Raw genomic sequence first — 17,851 nt, 5'->3', positions numbered from 1 at the left:
GATTTCCTTCAGATGCAACAGGAAGCAAGATAAATACCCTTTATACATCAGTATAAGAATGTTGTTTTAAACATTAGTAATTTTACCTTATAAAGATTAATTCTCTAAATAATTTTACTGAACATGGGAAATGTTATAAAATCTTTTGACCTGGAAAACACGGTCAATCACCACCTCCAAAAACACTGTAAGCTTGATTACTTTGACCTAATTTTTAGGCTCATCAAAATTAATATACGACCCTGAAAGTACTCTCAATTTATTCTATCACAAAGGAGTAAATACTTCATACACTTATTCTCTAACTCCAGATTTTCCATAACAGTAATCAGTGAATCATTGAGAGTCTTTCTTTAGTGGGCCTACATGCTTGCAAATGAGATTTTTCTACTCGGGCTTTTTCTAGACCAGATTTTAATTTTTCCCCTCCACACACTAAGTAGTCCAGAACTTGCCCTTAATTCCTACTGTACATAACCACACAGAAATAGGCCTGTTTTTAAAAATGACAAATTTATTTGGAAAATAGGGGAATTCTCAGCTCATGTTGCATGTTAATTCCTCATAGGCTGCAGACCCAGACTATTGCTCAACAATTCACTTATAAGAAAGATTAAAAATATATTAACTACTTCAGCAACTCTACCACCAAAACAGGGTACAAAAGAGAACTAAATAAACCAGGTGGCACCAACAGATCTTTGAGGCACAGAACTCGCATAATGCCAAATGTAAGACTGGCAGATGAGATATCTGCCTGGTAAAAGCAGCTTACATTTAGAAAGAAAGGTATAAGCCACATCCTTGAGTATGACATTATTGTGAAACAGAAGCCTTCAAAGCTTGTAAGATGACAGCTCTTCTTAAAAAAAAAACACAAAGTTCAGCACAAATGCTTCTTAGAGAAATCGCTTCAATAGATTTGCTGCTGTCAACCAAAACAGGTTGTCAGGGAGAAGTGGTGCATGTGATACCAAATTACAGGACTAGTAATTAGCATCCAGAATGCATGATGAGCACAGGATGCTGATGAGCATTTTCTTAGAATGCCTGATAAGGGAGTTTCCTGAGAAATCCAAAACGTGTTTGGAGAATAGGAAATGAAACATTAAAGGTTGAACATGTCTCCCAAATCATATCTTTTAATTACCTAGTTTTTGCTTATCATTTAGCTTTTTTAAAGCATCAAGCCTATGTATGCGCATATGCACAAACACGCAGAGCACAGAACTGCAAGAATGGGTAAGAGTAAATCATAGTATGCTCAAACAAGTCTAAAGGAAGCCTCAGGAACACGGGCCTTACCTGTGTTACAGTGTAGGATTGATTACAGGGCTATTTTAGAGACAATCACTGTAGGACTGTATTTTTTAAAATGGAAGCACCTTCAAAAAGAATCCGTAAGTTAATGTAGATTTAATGGACGGGGGGCAAAATCAACTGCAATAAACGCAAAATGTATTTAAAAGATTAAGAAAACAGTCTAGGCATCTATACATGGAAGGGTGAATTTGAAGTATTAAAAATTGATACTTCTTACATGAAAGTATTATTACAAAAAAAAAAAACAACGAATTGTCTTGCACATAATTACTTGGGTAAATTTAAAAATAATTAAGACTATCCAAGAAATGGTATGTAAATATAAAAACTTTTTAAAATACATGTTTAATTTTTTCAGTGACGAAAGACTGAAAAATTTGCAACTGTCAACTAAGCTCAGCAACCATTTACACATGACAATAACTCTATATAAGAATAAATACACCCAGTCATGAAAATGAACTTGTTATTGTCATTGAACTGAATAACTAAATAAATTCTCAAAGAAAAATAGGTGGCAGGGGAAATAACTGTTCTTCAGTGACATCGAATGCACAACTTTCTGACAGCAGCAGTTTGCTGCAAATCCAATCTGTTCAATATTGGTCAAATTTTTTAATCAAAGTGACAAGCTTCCTTGTATTGTGATCCCCACGTCATTCACAGTGAATAAGAAAGACATCCACCTTATGGAGTTCTTGCCTTATTTGCAACAGAATGTAAGTACCATCCATTGCTTGCACTTTTTAGCACAAATTGTATATACTGCATTAAAAGAAGCATACTTGTGGAGAATGAATTCTTGGCTGCACAGGCAACACTACTAGTTATATTACTTGTCAAGTGCATTCCTTAACTATCTTAATCTGCTGTGACTTACAATTTCCCAATGAAACTGATGCACGCACATGTGTGGCAAAAAAGCCACGAGGCTTGCTTTATTCACGAGATTCAATCACATTTTTACATGCTGTATAGGTACTTATCATTAAGATCAAGAAATAATCATACCACAAGGTACAACCTATAGAAAAAAAGAAAACTGCTCCATCTATTCAAAAATAAGAGTATGGTTTCTTTATTTTCCTTCCCCTATGTTACTGTAAGAAAGTGTCTTTAAATTACAGTTGCATGGTAATAAAGTGATTTTTTTACCTCCTAATTAATTGAAGATGGAACAAGCAAGTTAGTTCACAAATGTTTTTGATGAGAATTCATAAGTCAATATTTCTTTATAAATATTGGCTTTTATCAAAACTAAGTGCTATACAATCATTAAATACTTTCTGTTTCTATGAAACAAGGTAATAAAAACATATAGAAGAAAAACTGTTTTGCAAAAAACATTCTTTTTTCCTTTTTTTTTGTTTTTTGTGCTTAAGTACCGAATTTTTGACTTTTGCTTTACAATTTCAGATTTATAAAATTTCAGATTTTCCAAATTAAAAATAAGCAAAAAATCCCCATGGTGATGAAAAAGCCCAATTACTTTATGATTATATGATTTAAAAAGATTTGGATTTAAACTACAGGCAAAGCCCATTCAATTAAAATGTTTCAGCATACAAACTTCTGACAAGTGTATTTGAATTGGTTGGAAATCTATAAAACATAATTAACTAACCATATATCTCATTGAAAATAAAAGCTGCTTACAATTATGTTGAAAGCACTGATCCACCTACTTTGAAAACCTCTTAGATCTTGAGATCCTACCCATCCATGAAACAGTATTTGAATATTATGTTCCTGACATTTGTACAGCATGTTATCATTGCCTAAGTAATTCTTTCTCTTTTAGCTTTTCTTCCTGTGAATTACTTCATAACAAACATACAAAGTTGTGATATTTGGATGCCAAGAGCCACTGAAGACATTTCCCAGTCCGTTGGAAAGCATGCTTGAGAAGATTCAAATCTGCAAGTATAACCACCTCTGTGCTGCTTCACTACAAGAAGATGATCATTAATTGTAACTATAGGGAGACCATGGGGAGAGTAAATGGATACACCAGTCAGAACTAAAATACGCTGCTCCCTTTGGAATACATGTCTCTCCCATAGTTACATTAATTGTAATTAACTTTCTCCTTCACAATTCTTTCATTTTTACACCTGCAGAAATCTTCTGGTTTCTCTTCATTTTACTGCTTCTGCAATTATTCAAGATCTTGTTTTCCATCTATTCCCATGACCCAACATTTCCAGTTTGTAGTTTCAGATAAAATAGTTTCCACTAACCTCTCGTGACTTCCTCACAGTACAAGTCTATTAGTTTCTTAATTGCTTTCAAAAATGAGATAATGCAAACCACAAAAGATATTTCAAACTTAACAGAAATGCATTATTTTTACAGTAACATTCATATTATTGAATTCATTTAATTTTTAAAATTCTATAAGTGTGCATTAAGCATCATGAAACAGCACATCTTCTTTAGATGGATGCAGATAGACAAAAATGCAGAAATACACACAGGCATGCAAAACAAACTTTAAAAATAGATAACTGAAATCCACATCAGTAATCAGATTTATACATTTAAACACATCATCCTACGCACTACACCAGGACTTTTGTTAGCAGAATTTTTTTCTTTTTATACACAGGGAATATAAAGCCTTTCTCTTCAAGTACTCTTTAGCACACCTTGCAGACAAGATCTGAGTTAGCTGAAAACCTCAAAGACTTAAAAGACATACTTATTCTAATTATTAATGACAGAAGTTTTGAGTTTTTCTTATGAAATGTAAAATAATATTTAATATAGAGTATAGTAAAGATACCAGGCAAGAATAAAATCCATTTTAAGCTCTAAACTACCTGAGGCACTTGAAGTAGAAGACAAGCAAGATTGTGGATCTCCATCTGAAGAACAGTATAGAATCACAGAATGGTTTGGGTTGGAAGGGACCTTAAAGATGATGTAGTTCCAACGCCCCTGCCACAGGCAGGGACACCTTCCACTAGACCAGGTTGCTCAGACCCCCATCCAACTGGGCCTTAAACACTTCCAGGGATGGGGCATCCATTCTCTGTTCTAGTGTCTCACCACCTTCACAGTAACCATTGCTTTAAAAGAACAAATAAAACAAATCAAAAATCACATAGCCAATGCAACAATTGTTATGACCTCACACACTTTCTTGAAGGGAATGAAATGTCTGGTAGTAGTAAAATGATGTGGAACAAACTTTCAGGATGAATAGAGACAGTAGAGACAACCTGTAGTACAAGAAGCAATTCTGCTCACTAGTCAGCAGAAACAGAAGACAAACTAGCATAATTATGGTACCTTAGCATTTTTACAACTCATGCATTTAATCACAATATAAAACTAAATTAATGACACTTAAAGGTCTTGAAGACTTCCTCTAGTAAAACATAGAAGGCAGCACATTGAGTAACGCAAACTGGATGAATATCGCAGTGAGCTGAAACCAGTTACTATCAAAAATTTTCACTTAATTCTCTATTTAACAAGAAAGCTGGTCATATACAGCAGCATCTTTAAGATAAAAACAATTCATTCAAATAGTGGTACCTGGAAGTAGTTACTACCAGTCATCAGAAATTGTTAAGTCTGATAAATCCTCTGTCCAACACCAAGTTTAATCTTTGAGATAGTACGTGTTTGCTTCTTCAATAGCTGCTCTAAATGGCTTTTCTCCGCTGCCAATCTTTATTAATCTCTTTAGACATTTTTTTAAAACTTGTCAGCCAGACACAGATCAAAAACAGCAACTGCTGCTTGCTATACTTTCAATGAAAATACTGCAGTATAATTAGATATATCACTGCTATGAAATACTTATTTAGGATAGGTTAAAGTGACAGCTCTGGGACTCAGCACACCGGCTTAGTATGCAGATGCCACTTGGAAAATGGAAGAGCATTTTCTAACATGACAAGTTTGAATGACTCAGATATTTTCTTCTGAAGCACATAAAAGTCCTTTCCTTTTACTCAGAGGCCTATAAAAATAATGCTGACAAAAAAAAAGGGGGGGGGGAGAGAAGGAAGTTTGGGAGTTTTTCTTCTTTTTTCTTTTTTAAACACATTTTTCCCCTCTCTTCTCCCACAGAAAAAGTTACTTTTGAATATAGCATGGTTTTCCTGTGAAAGTATATTCATAAGAAATCACATATCCACCATTTTGCATTTTGTCTAGCTTTTATATTTCTCTTATTACCATCTTTAATTTGACTCGAACAAAAGTTAGGAATAGCTTTTAAAACAGGGGAAATCATCTTTCATTTTACACTACTTTATTCATATAAATTGTATTAAATTGAATAAGATAAACATATCAGGGAGATTACACCAAAGAACTCTTCTTAGACAAATATATCATTTCAGTTTGGTATAGGACATTATGCAATTAGCATAAGCACAAAGGAATAAAGAAAATACTTTCCCAAGTAAAAAGAAAAACAACTTAAATATGTACTTCTCTTATTTTCAAATAGAAGCTCATGAGAAAAAATTTGAGCTGAACTGTCATCTTGAATTGCATTTTGATAATTGTCCACAGAAGCATGTTCAATATACAACAGTTCAGAACTACAGAATTCAGAGAGCATTATCTGAAAATTGGTTTAATAATCAAAAAATACCATTAATATCTAGACTGTAAATAGTAATGTTATAAAGCAATTCAACATTCCTATTAATATTCAGTAAGGTCTACTTTACTCTTTGAAAATGACAAACTGTTTCAAATTAGACATAAATAGTGACAGTTAGAGAAGCTTCATAAACCTCTAGTAGATGAATACAACTGTGACAGCTGTTCTTTCTCTCGTCATTCAAACGAATTTAGATTGATAATTGGAGTATAAAAGAATAAATGAAACAGAAGTTAATAATAAAACTGAAGTATTATTACTTTATTTTTCAATGTGTTTGGGTTTTTTTCCTTCTGTTTGTTTTATGATGTAACTCACACTCAGTGTTCTGGTTTCATGAGTTGAATTCAGACACCCTTGGTAACTCTATTAACATACAAAACTTCACAAAACTGCACGTATTTAAAGTTTTACATCAACATGGCTTCCTGTTAACAACTCTTTTTGTTTTTCCTCCAAAGGCATCTTTCATATATACCTTACACACTGTCGTTTTTTCATTCAGTATTAACATTCAAAAATTTGTGCTTTAGTTATGTAGATTACCCTTACACCTTAACATTTCAGGGTTTAAGGGTTTTTCTGGAGGGTGCTTGGTTTTGTTGTTTGGTTTTGGGGGTTTTTTTAAACAGAAATTTGTAAGACATAGAGCAAGAAATACCATTACTCAAAATATTAATTTTCTCTGAGAGAACTAAAAATAACAGCAATTAAGCAGTTGGATATACTTACTAGGATAATCCTTATGTCTCTTTTTCACTTCTGACAGCAATTGTTAACCACAGCCAGAGAATCCTAACTTTAATTAGGGGTTTTTCCACTTCAAATAGATAGGAACTTTTTAAAAAGTATCCACAAAAAAGTTTTAGTTAAAATATGTTAATTTTTCCCTGTCAGACAGTGAAGCCTACTTCATCAACTAACACACCCTTATGAATTAAATAATCGTCACTCTTACTACTATGCATCTGTAAGCAAATTACAAAAGGTATTTTAACACAGCCCACACTTGATTGAAACTTGCAATATGTGCCAGTTCACGAGAGTAAGAATTTTGATTTTGCAATTTGCGTGGTTGACCAAATGGACTTTCAAGAACTTAAGTTTGGTTCAAGGGAAACATGAAGATGACTGGAGTTACTTTCTCCATCCCGTCAGTATGATATGACTTCGACCATTTTGGTTCTAAAGATCTGTCGAACTACTTAAAAAAATTAAGATTATAGAAAATATGACAGAAATAATATTAAAAAAATAATTCTACATACAATAAGCAAAGAAAGGCAGCAAAGACTAAGCTTTGCCACCTTTCGGGGGAATCTTCAGAGATGGGGAAAAAAAAGTTAATGCATCTTTGAAAACTGGTAACCAGAAAACTTAGATTCACAGTGTTTGGTTATCACAGTTACCGATAAAAATTTGTTCAGTCAGTCTCAAATCTCTCTTCAAGAAGACTACTGGACCCACCCATGCATCCAACGTTTCAGATGAACTGTTATGATTAGTTTGGAAATCTGACAGTATACTGAAGAGACTAAAATCAAAACTGAAACACAGAAGTAGACAAGGATTGATTCTGTAAAGCAGTATTATCTAATTATAAAAATCATGGCCATTCAAAACAGTACTAGAAAATAAAAATAGTAGAAAAGCAGGTTGCCATACCCTACATGTTTTTTGAGATGCTTGTATGAGTACTCCCTAACTTGCTAAGAAAAAGATAGATGTAATTCACAAAGACTTATCACGACCATGTAGTTTAATAATACAGCTAAAGGAGCCTAAGAGCTACCTGGCATTAAACAGAGACCTTGCTTCTCCCTTCTTGCCTAACATGCTCCTATCCCCACACCAGCACTGATATTCGTCTCTGATCCCCAAGATAAGAGCAGAAAGTTAAATTATTCATTTTATTATGGGGCTAGTTTTCTGTCAGTGTAACTGAACTGATCCGCCATGCCAGAGAAAAGCCAATGCTGACCAACAAGAGAAGACAGGAATGCATGTTTGGGGTTTGAAAACTGAAAGCAAAGTTACCCGTTTTGACAGTAGCAAGCCCCGTTTCAGCTGTGTAACCTAAGCACATGGCAAACCAACCTTCTGTTCAATTAAACCTGATTTGGAAATACTCAAATAGGTAGCTCCACTGTTAAGTTTAAAGAGCAGTGAAATGAAGCTAGAATAAGTAGGGTACATTGATCTCTTGGAAAAGCAAATGGGATCTGGAATAAGATTAATTCCACAGCACATAAGAATTTAGTTCATGCAGTTCCAAGCCCTTACTGGATATCAAATATATTAATGAGTAAAATATACACAGCAATATACTATCACTCAACTACACCAAACAGTTACTTGTCAATGTGTGCTCAGCTGCTCATTATCAACACCTTCTCGAGGTTACTATACTCCAAGAAATACCAGGAGCACTCAATGGGTTGGTACAATTAGAAATCCACTTAGTAAATAAGTAAATCATCTCATTTTTACCAAAGCGGATTAAGAGAGAGCTTATGCAGAGAGATTCACTCATATATTTGATACCGAATGCCACCAATTTCCAGTAGGTTAAGCAACTAATGAAAAACAGTAGGGAACAAACTAGTCACTAGCAAGCCACACACAAAGTGCATACCTGGGTAAAGCTCAACTACATTCTTTAGGGCCTTTAATATCACAACTACATGAAAAAATAGTCCTTAATTGAAATAGTTGTATGACTCCAAGCCAGAGCAAAGCGCTCACTGCAGAATTAGTCAAACTGCAGCTAAAAGAATATTCTAACAAGCTGAAAAGTAAAACTAAATTTGTCTAAGTAAATAATTAAAATAAGTATCCAAACACACACATAACACACAGAGGATCAATAAGATGAAAGGCAATGTATAGTTAATTTACCCCCTATTAAGCTATTCTTGCCATTCCACAAGTCCTACAGACATATTTGCCCTCCTTCATGCTCTCTTATTCCCTAACCTTCCAAAAACTAAGCATAAGATCTCCTCTTAATACTATCCACATTTTCCTTACAGTTCTGTTTGCAGTGCCTCCAAATATATAGCTTTATTAACCAGCCCTAGACACAGCAGTATATTATGGCAAGCACTGCTAGCTGACAAACAATTCAAACAATTCACTGCTCATTATTTTCACATGGATTCTCCTCCTTGATTAAGGTGAATGGAAGGATGTAAAATAGTATGATTTCTTTGCCCAATTAGGCCTGAAAAGCTGTATTATATATTAATAAAGAAAATTGCTCAGATATTATGATTTATTTTTAAGTGAGACATACATAAAAAATGAACAATTTAAAAATACAATCTAGCCAAGGGTTTTTAAAGAGTGCTAAAGGTTTTTTAAAGCACTAAAATTTAAGTCTATATTTTTATCCCCTTTGACGCAATATAAGTCATCTGGAGGAACTTTGGGGTTTTTCACTATAACAACTCATAAATATTTAAATGAACAAAAAACCCCGACAACCTTCTGAATTACAGAAGGATATGCATGCATTTTAAAAGTGATTACAAATTCTCAGAATACACAGCTTCTTCACAAAGATCGATTATATCAGGACTATAAACTTCAGAATTTAAAAATTGCAGTGACTTAAAAATGGGGCAACTAGTACTTTCCACACAAAAAGAATGGTTGAATTCCAACTGAGGAATCTGATAGGTGGCAGAAGATATAAGGAGGAAATAAGACCTATTAAAGGGTCTCAGGAAGCTCCTAAATAAAGTAGTACAAGCCAAATCATAAGAAACAGGATAAAACACAATTTAGCTCCACAAGTCTATTTAATAATGAGTTAGGAAACCCCTGTCAGGACTGTCTTTCAGCACCTATCATTTCTAGCTGCTTTCCCACTGCAGTCACAACCAGTGCTGTCACACAGCACAGGAGACTGGTACAGAAGAACCAAATCCTCAGCACTGTGGACCGGTACTAAATGGGTCTATTGATTACTTGAGGACCATTTCCATTTGGCAAAGCACCACATATTTGCACCACAAAATATTTTCACCGGACAATAGATGGGTGCATCAACAGTGTAGAGTTGATGCACCCATCAACTCTAGGGGAATGTATTCCTAGAAAGTGAAAAAGTGAATGGTGGTTATCTCAAAGCCAGCTAAGGTAATGCTGAACAATTTCCATCTTGTGTTTATATATACATATGTGTGCATATAGTAGATATTCCATAATATGTGAAAGCAAAGAGTGTTTCAAAAAGAATTGACAGTTAAGTCAAAAGTTTCAGATAACAGAGCAGCTTGTGTTTGCTGCCAATCTTTTACAGAGGAATACATAGGATGTTTTACGGACTTACACAGAAGATGGAATTGGGTTTTCAGTATATTCAATACTTTAATTAAAGAGTTTTACATAAGCTTTCTTCATTCCTTGCCAACTCAAATCACACAATGTTCCATTCAATTATCAAAGAATATTTCACAGAATATTGTTCATGTTTATGAGAATTTCAGTCAACCTCACTGGTATCATGATTATTACTATAAAAAGTCACAGAAACTATTAAGAAGCAGCACTGAAATACACCCTTTGTATGTGGAAATTACACTACTGATGGTTTGCATTAAGGAGAGAAAATGTAATGTGATCAAATGGAACTTGTGACATTGAATTTTCATATGACAGAAGAGTGATTTAAATTATTTCGAATAATTTTCAGGCAAGTTTTACAATGTTTTAAAAAAACGAGGAAATATTTTCTTAATACTTATACAACTTGCGAAAAAAGTTAAAATGTCAGTTATGTTTCATGTCAGTGCGTTTATGCACATTTAATTTGCGTAAGTTTTATAATAATTTCAAACAAATGTGTAAATAAAAACATTTTCATATGGTATTGTTCAAAAAATTTATTTATTTAAACAAAGAAAAATAAACCAGTAGAAGTTTGTTACAAAGCATAATGCCAAAATTATCAGAAAAGCTCAAGAGCATACGAGAATGGCGAATAAAAAAATCTTTTCAGCTCACAAACTGAAGAAATCCTCATATTCTTGAGCACTCCATCCTCAGAGGTTTACCAGTATCTCTTTCATGGTAAACCAGAAAACAGCAAGGATGATTCTATCAGTCTCCAACCACTTGAAGGGCCTGGGACAGAGAGAAGCATCCAGTTAATCCAGTTCTAGCTCCTTGTTTAACTTCCACTTTATCAAAACAATTTGTCATTCCTTCAGTTTCGCTCAGTCTCTTCTAAGTAGAATAACTACAAATATGTTACATCTTGCCCACTATATCTCCTCAAAACCCCAATGCATGAGGCCTATTCACAATTCTCCAAGGACTAGCGCGTTGGAGGAACTGATTAAGAAAGGTCTAGGTGTTTAGATAGCAGGATTCATTATCTCAGATTAATTTATATACTGCAGCAATCATGGCTTCATCTTGGTCTTGTAAAGGAAAAAAACACACACTAAACAAAATTTTACCTTCTAACACCATAAATATAACAAAACTTCTAGCAGCTCTCCGGAGTCAGTGGGTTAATACTCTTTCCTCTCTGGCTTACTGCCTCATCATTCAGAAATGTGGTTTTATGTACATTCTAAACATACGTATTTATTGCATACAAATTACAAATCTCTTAGAAAATCTGATAAATTGTCAACTTTTTCATATTTTATGAACAAACACTGAGGAATTACCTCAGATAGAGTCATGATACAATGCTCTGAACTATTACTCCAATTATACTATGAAAATAACATTTTTAGATTCAACAGTTTGAAAAAACAAAATTAATAGTTTTCAATTACATTTTTTGCAGTAAGTATGCTGAAAAGGAAGGAACAAAGGTAATAACCAGTATGAAATCTCATTTTAAGGACAGGAAGCCTCCTTTGACACATGAGAGGGAATGAAAAGCTATGCAAGGCAGGTACAGACAGATGACTGCTTTTCCAGGACTAAAGAAACTTTACGTTCTCATAGTAACACTGGTCTGGGACTAAATCCCATCCCAATTCTATGAGGATTTCAGTCTGGATTAATTATTCCATAAAGTCATGCCAATATGAATTTAAAAACACTACGTAACAGAAGTTGCATTAAATGCCTTCTATGAAAGGATTTAAGATCACAAGAAAAACACTTACAAGAGTAAGACCCTTCCTTCAAAAATTTTCAGTTCATGAGTTCTTGTAGACATCCTCAAATTGTCTTCAGCTCCTCTATTGCAAGAAGATTGCAGACAGTATCTGAATCACCATTCCAGTCTTCAGCAGCCTCATCTTCCTTCACATTCTTTATCCAACATAAAATGAAGAAGTGCTACAATAGCGTTTGTTTTCTGCCACTGATTTCCTACTAACTCCTAATTTTCTCTTGATCCAATAGTGCTAGCGGGTCTCAAAGTGATTTCACACAGCCATTCCACTTAGCAATGGCCTGGCATGCATCCTTAGTATGATGGTGTTTCTCTTGAGCTTTCATCTCTCTGGATGGTGAGTAAATCCAGGCGCTCTCTGTGGTTCTAGATATACACATAAGGCCCAGTGAATTAATGAAATGCAGATGTACTACTGAAATGTCAGATGTAGTGAAGTGTAGCTGACTCCATAAGCAAGAAACCACAAGCAACTGTGAAGCAGAACTTAATGACTGGAAACAATCTAGATCAACACGAACTCAGAGCAACAGGATGGTGTACAAAGAGAGCAACGCATGTACAACGTGAAATAGGACTTGCAATCCAGTGCAAAATTTCCTTGTCCACATTTAGTCAAACAGTGAGCAGTCACATGGTATATCCTATCTCTGGAATTGCATCCATATGGACAAAATTAATTTTGACACAAACTAATATGCTACAAAGTTACAGGGCTTTCAGAAAAACTGCCCTGACAGTAATCAGCATTCCTTCTGACGACATATGTTGTAACACTGCCATGTCATGTAAGAGATTAGAAGTAAGCACGCAATAGTTTTCCCATACCACTAGCTTTGAAATTCCAAAGAAGCTGTATGTTACAGCAGAATAAGCTTACAGACCTCTAGTATTTTTCATGGGTTCAAATTCCTCCTCCTCCTCATTTAGACCGGAAATCCTAACTTGAATCTACTGTATTCCAGCAAGGGCTGGTATCAACCACTCTAAAATATTCTTTAATTGCAGTTGTGCCTCTCCGGGCTTGGTTTGACAATTTCTATCTTGCTGAAAATGTTACAGTATTCCACTTTCATTGCAAAGTAGGGAACTAATGAGACATTCCCAAATTACACTTTCATCATCCTTACACTGCTGGAAAGGTTGAAAGAATGCTCTCAACATTTAACATATTGAATTCGTACTTTCAGTCACTTAACCTATTCTAAATGTGTGAACCTATGTGCTAAAATTAGGTACCTCAATCAATACTAAGCTATCAAAACACCTATGACTTCAGTCCTTATAAACAGACCCACAAACCTACCGTGTGCCATTCAGATTTGAATGAAAAGGCAAGTAAATTATCACTTCCATACATGTCATTTCTATCTTCAAAAGGTCTTTAACAACATTTTTCCAAATGGTTTCTGGATGTCTTTAGCAGACCAGAAAGACTCTCATCACTAGAATAAATATGTCATATACTTGTCATGCAAGATTAAGGATTAAGGGCTCTCTCAGTTGTCATAAAGCTAAAATAAACATGGCTTTCCTCCTGCCAAAATATTTGACAAAACTGCAATTGTGTGTAAATGTTATCAGGATATACCATCAGATGATCTAATCAGCACAGATTTATTATAATGTCATTGTTAATAAGAAGAATTTACTAATCTTTAATAATCCTTTAGGACCTCTTTCTCTTAATTATAGAGAGAACCTAAATTAAAAAGCATTATCCTCACTTTCAATGGCATGAATTAGGATCCAAGTGACTCAGAGCTGCAACACAAAGGTTCCAGTTAAACTGAAAAAAAATACACAAAATCAATAGTCCAAAGAAAACAATAAATAAAGCAATTTAAGGAACAAACCAATATTGACTTAGAGCAAGAAATAAGATCCAGAATAAAATCTGAGGTAAATACAGAGTATTTCTAGAGTAAATATTAAATACACTAATAGCTTAAACATTTTTGCTAGGAAACCTCTGCTGCTCTGCATTTATTTTCTATCTATACTACTAAAGCACAATTCATAGCATGAGTTTTGAATCCTTCTATAATTTTATTACAAATCTCAGGATTTTTGAAGTACTTTGTAAATTTAATGTTCCCGTTTCAAGTTTAAGTGCAATGCACACTCTTATTCATTCTAACCTGAATGCATCACTCAGCATAAAGACCCAAATCAAAAAGCTATTTAAAGACAAATCTTAGGAAGTTTTTATGTCACTGGGAGACGTAACTGCTGTTAGCACTTAGCCAGGACTGCTAATATATTGAAGAAAATATCCTCATTTCAGTATTTTTCTTATTATATAGATATTAGCTTTTAAATCAGCTTTCAGAATGCAGTTTTCTGAGTTTCATACAATTTCAGTGACAAAATATCCTTTACAGTTGCTAGGTTTTGAGTTTTGTCTTTCTTCACTGGACACTCCCTGAATCAGTTATGCTCTCCGATATGAAAATACTGACAAACTGGCAAATACATTAAAATCAGCAGGGTCTCCAAATGTAAGTTGGTGGTAAAGACAAACTTATTTACCATATTAATTAAATGGTCTATTTAACATGGAATATCAATTCTCTAATCACATCTCATTTGAACTTCTTATTTCAATTAACAACCCTAAAGTCTACTAGAGACCCTACTGTTCTAGGATCATTAAGAACATTTTCATTATCTGTCAAATGAGGGAGTAAAAGGCAGAAACTGCAAGTACTCTCAGGAGTAGGCCTCTACCCTACTTAAGAGATGATTAGGGAGAAGGCAGCAGTAGTTCTCATTAGTTGCTTAGCAATGAAATGTCCCCCTATGAAACGAGAAATTAACAAAGCAACAGAGGTGTTGCCATGCAAATGAGTAAATGGGTAGTCTATCATCCACTCAAGGATAATCTGTCCTTCATTAAATTTAATCAATCCAGATTAAGACACCAATGGGTATCTCGCATAGAGAAGGTAAGAAGAATCCAGTATCTACAGCCTCACTGAAGTAGCCAGGCAAAGCGTTGCTCAAGTTTATATATAAGCATTGTGCATTTTCACTGTGTGTCTCTATGACAAATAGAAATACAAGGAAAACAGTTTTAATTCAAGACAGATTAGCATTGTAATTTTTACTGTTTAACCTTACCTTTTACACCATAGTTATACCCAAGTTATGAATGAACTGTTGTTAACGATCAGCCAAACTCTTAACATTTATAAAGACATAAATACCAATCTATAAATTTAAGATATTGATGATGTTCTTGTAAGAGGTGAGCATTTAACCAATATCCAAGTTTACCAAATAACAAGTTCTCAAAAAGTACACACACATATAAGGCCACAAACCCAACAGAAATACAGCTGTTTACTATTGTTACTAGTGTTGTAAGCCCCAGAAGGGCAGAGTTCTCAATCAGAGAAATTTGATTACTGCTGCCTTATTTTTTAGACCCTAATTCCAGGTTGCTGTTATTTCAGTCACAGATCCACTTCAATATGTTCCTTCTGATTTCCCTGCCATTCATTTCAAAGGTTTCCTTGTTTCCTGTGTTTGTTTTTCTTGTTTTGTTTTGGTGTGTTGTTTTTGGGGAGGTTTCATTGTTGTTGCCTGATTTTGGTTATGTTTTTTAAACCCCTGCTCATTTCATACATACAATTTAGAGTTTCACAAGCAATGTGAAACAGGAGAGAAAAAGGGAGAATAAAACCACCTATGAAGAAAAAAGCAACAGGAGTAGTGAACACTTCTTAACTAGAGATCAAGATGAAAGCAAATCCTAGGTCATGCCTCTTTCCCCTGCTTTCAGATATGACAAACGAGAACACTGTCTGCAACTTCTACAGAGGGTTGTTCGGTTGGGTTTTGTTGAGGGGAGAGGTTATCTGGAATGAAATACTGAAGGAATCCTGAACTCCAGTGACTTACATGACTGCTTCTCAGTATATATTTCAAGAGAACTATACAGAATTATAATTATAAAAATGTATGATATTATGCATAAAATTATGCTTTGAATAGCTTATCCAAATCATTATTCAGATTAAAATGAAGATACAGTTCCAAAACTAGTACCAATTCATAATTCAGTATTAAGACAAATCTTACCTATATATTCACAAACGAAGACTACAAAAAAAGGAGTAACAAGATCATTTATGCCCTGAACATATCCACTGGCTGGATGACGTATTGCCCAGATAAACAAAATTCTTTCAAAGATCTGAAAAAGAGTTAAAGAAACTATCAGATAATTTATCAAGTGATGAGCACATTTTAAGCACGACACTTGAAAATTATACAAGGACAAATTCAGCATCATAGAATTACTAGTATAAAAATGTGCATACAAAAGCATAAATAAGCATCAGTATTCATAATTAACTTCCAGCACTAAGTAAGCTTCTTGGATCTTCAAAAGGAAGCATTTTCACTGTATTAGCACGTTAAAACCAACCTAGTAGATAATTCATTTATAGTAGTTACAACCAAGTAGCACTTACTCACTGAAGCTTTTCCAAAAATGTAAAATACCTTTTTCCCCGAGACAGAAATATTAAATCATTTTCTCATGATTTTTCACCTCTTTGAAAGAAGTATTTTATCAATACATCATTCTATCTATTCTTAAGTAACAGAAAGAAGTACTTCATTTAGCTTAGATTTTTTAATAACATAGCCATAAAAAGAGATTCTGCCATAGTTAGGCTTGCCTAACACTGCACTGTGGGGTTCTAGACTTCAGAAGCAAGTATACTGGTTAACAAAAAAATCAATCTGAAAAAAATCAGGAAATACAGAAATAAGGCAACTGCCTGCCTGAGGGTATCATGTAACCTCACCACCTCGACTGTGTGAACTGTACCTTGCTCGGGATCTGCAAAAGCTCTTAAGGCCACAATGTATCTCACCATGGGAAGGACAGCACGACAAGAGTATGGAGCAGGGAAATCACACAATTTATCTCTGACCCGATTTAGCTCTGTGACAAGCTCTATTTTTTCTCAATTATTTTTTCTGAACATGCTACGTGCCTTTTAAATGCTGCAAATAAGCAGCAGAGTGAAAGCTACTACATGCTTTGCCCTAATTACAGGTACTCAATCATGTACAATCTGGTGAAGGGAAAGAACGTTTGCTTTTCCCTGGAAGGTCTGCCCAAGAAGCCAGAATGCAGAGGCAGGTAAGTGGAGCAGAGAAATGAGAGCTCAAACCAAAGGACTGTGTCAGTCTTAAGATCAGGCCTCCAATACCAATAAAAAAGAATGAGAGACTTTGTAAGAACCCCAAGGAGATTGCGTAGTTTGCTGCAAGCCCAGAAGTCAATGAATGCTCAGGTTTCAAGAAAGCCCATAAAAGACCTGTCCTGAGAGGACATAATTGGGAGAAAAAGCTGGTATTATTTCTATTCAATCTCACTTTAAGTTTTTGTTACATTAGAAGTTGACTATTCTAATTCCATTTTAAATAAAACCTTATTCTTTAGTTTAAAAGCCCTCTTGCAGTCATTTTCAAGTTCAGGAGGGTCTGCATCCAGGTGAACAAGAATCCCATCACAGGCTTTCCCATAAGCTACCTGAAGCTAAAACACATTTGCACTTTTTGCTTTGAAAGCAAGTCCCAAATATCAACATCCACCCTTCTCCCACAGGCTTTCTTTTGACAACCAGCTTTTCTTAATCTCCAGGTTTTACATTTCCCTGACATGCTGAAAATCCACAGAACAAGGGAGACGGTCAAGAACAACAGATATGAAAAGCTTTGGTAGGCACTGAAAC

General features: G+C 34.6%; 1 protein-coding gene across 8 annotated transcripts in view; it reads right to left on the bottom strand.

Annotated features, from left to right (window-relative positions):
• The window catches only part of TBC1D22A (TBC1 domain family member 22A), a 169,541-nt gene that overhangs the window by 110,110 nt on the left and 41,580 nt on the right, over window positions 1-17,851 (bottom strand). For all 8 annotated transcript variants that reach the window (XM_030478574.1, XM_030478577.1, XM_030478575.1 and 5 more), the window contains one exon: window positions 16,182-16,296. In XM_030478574.1, coding sequence (XP_030334434.1) covers window positions 16,182-16,296 — 115 coding nt within the window. The remainder of the gene's footprint in view (window positions 1-16,181; window positions 16,297-17,851) is intronic.

This window comes from Strigops habroptila, chromosome 3 (genome assembly GCF_004027225.2).
Source record: "Strigops habroptila isolate Jane chromosome 3, bStrHab1.2.pri, whole genome shotgun sequence".
Classification (NCBI taxonomy): Eukaryota; Metazoa; Chordata; class Aves; order Psittaciformes; family Psittacidae; genus Strigops; species Strigops habroptila.
Note: the sequence above shows the minus strand (reverse complement) of the source record. Positions and strands in the feature narration are given on the sequence as shown.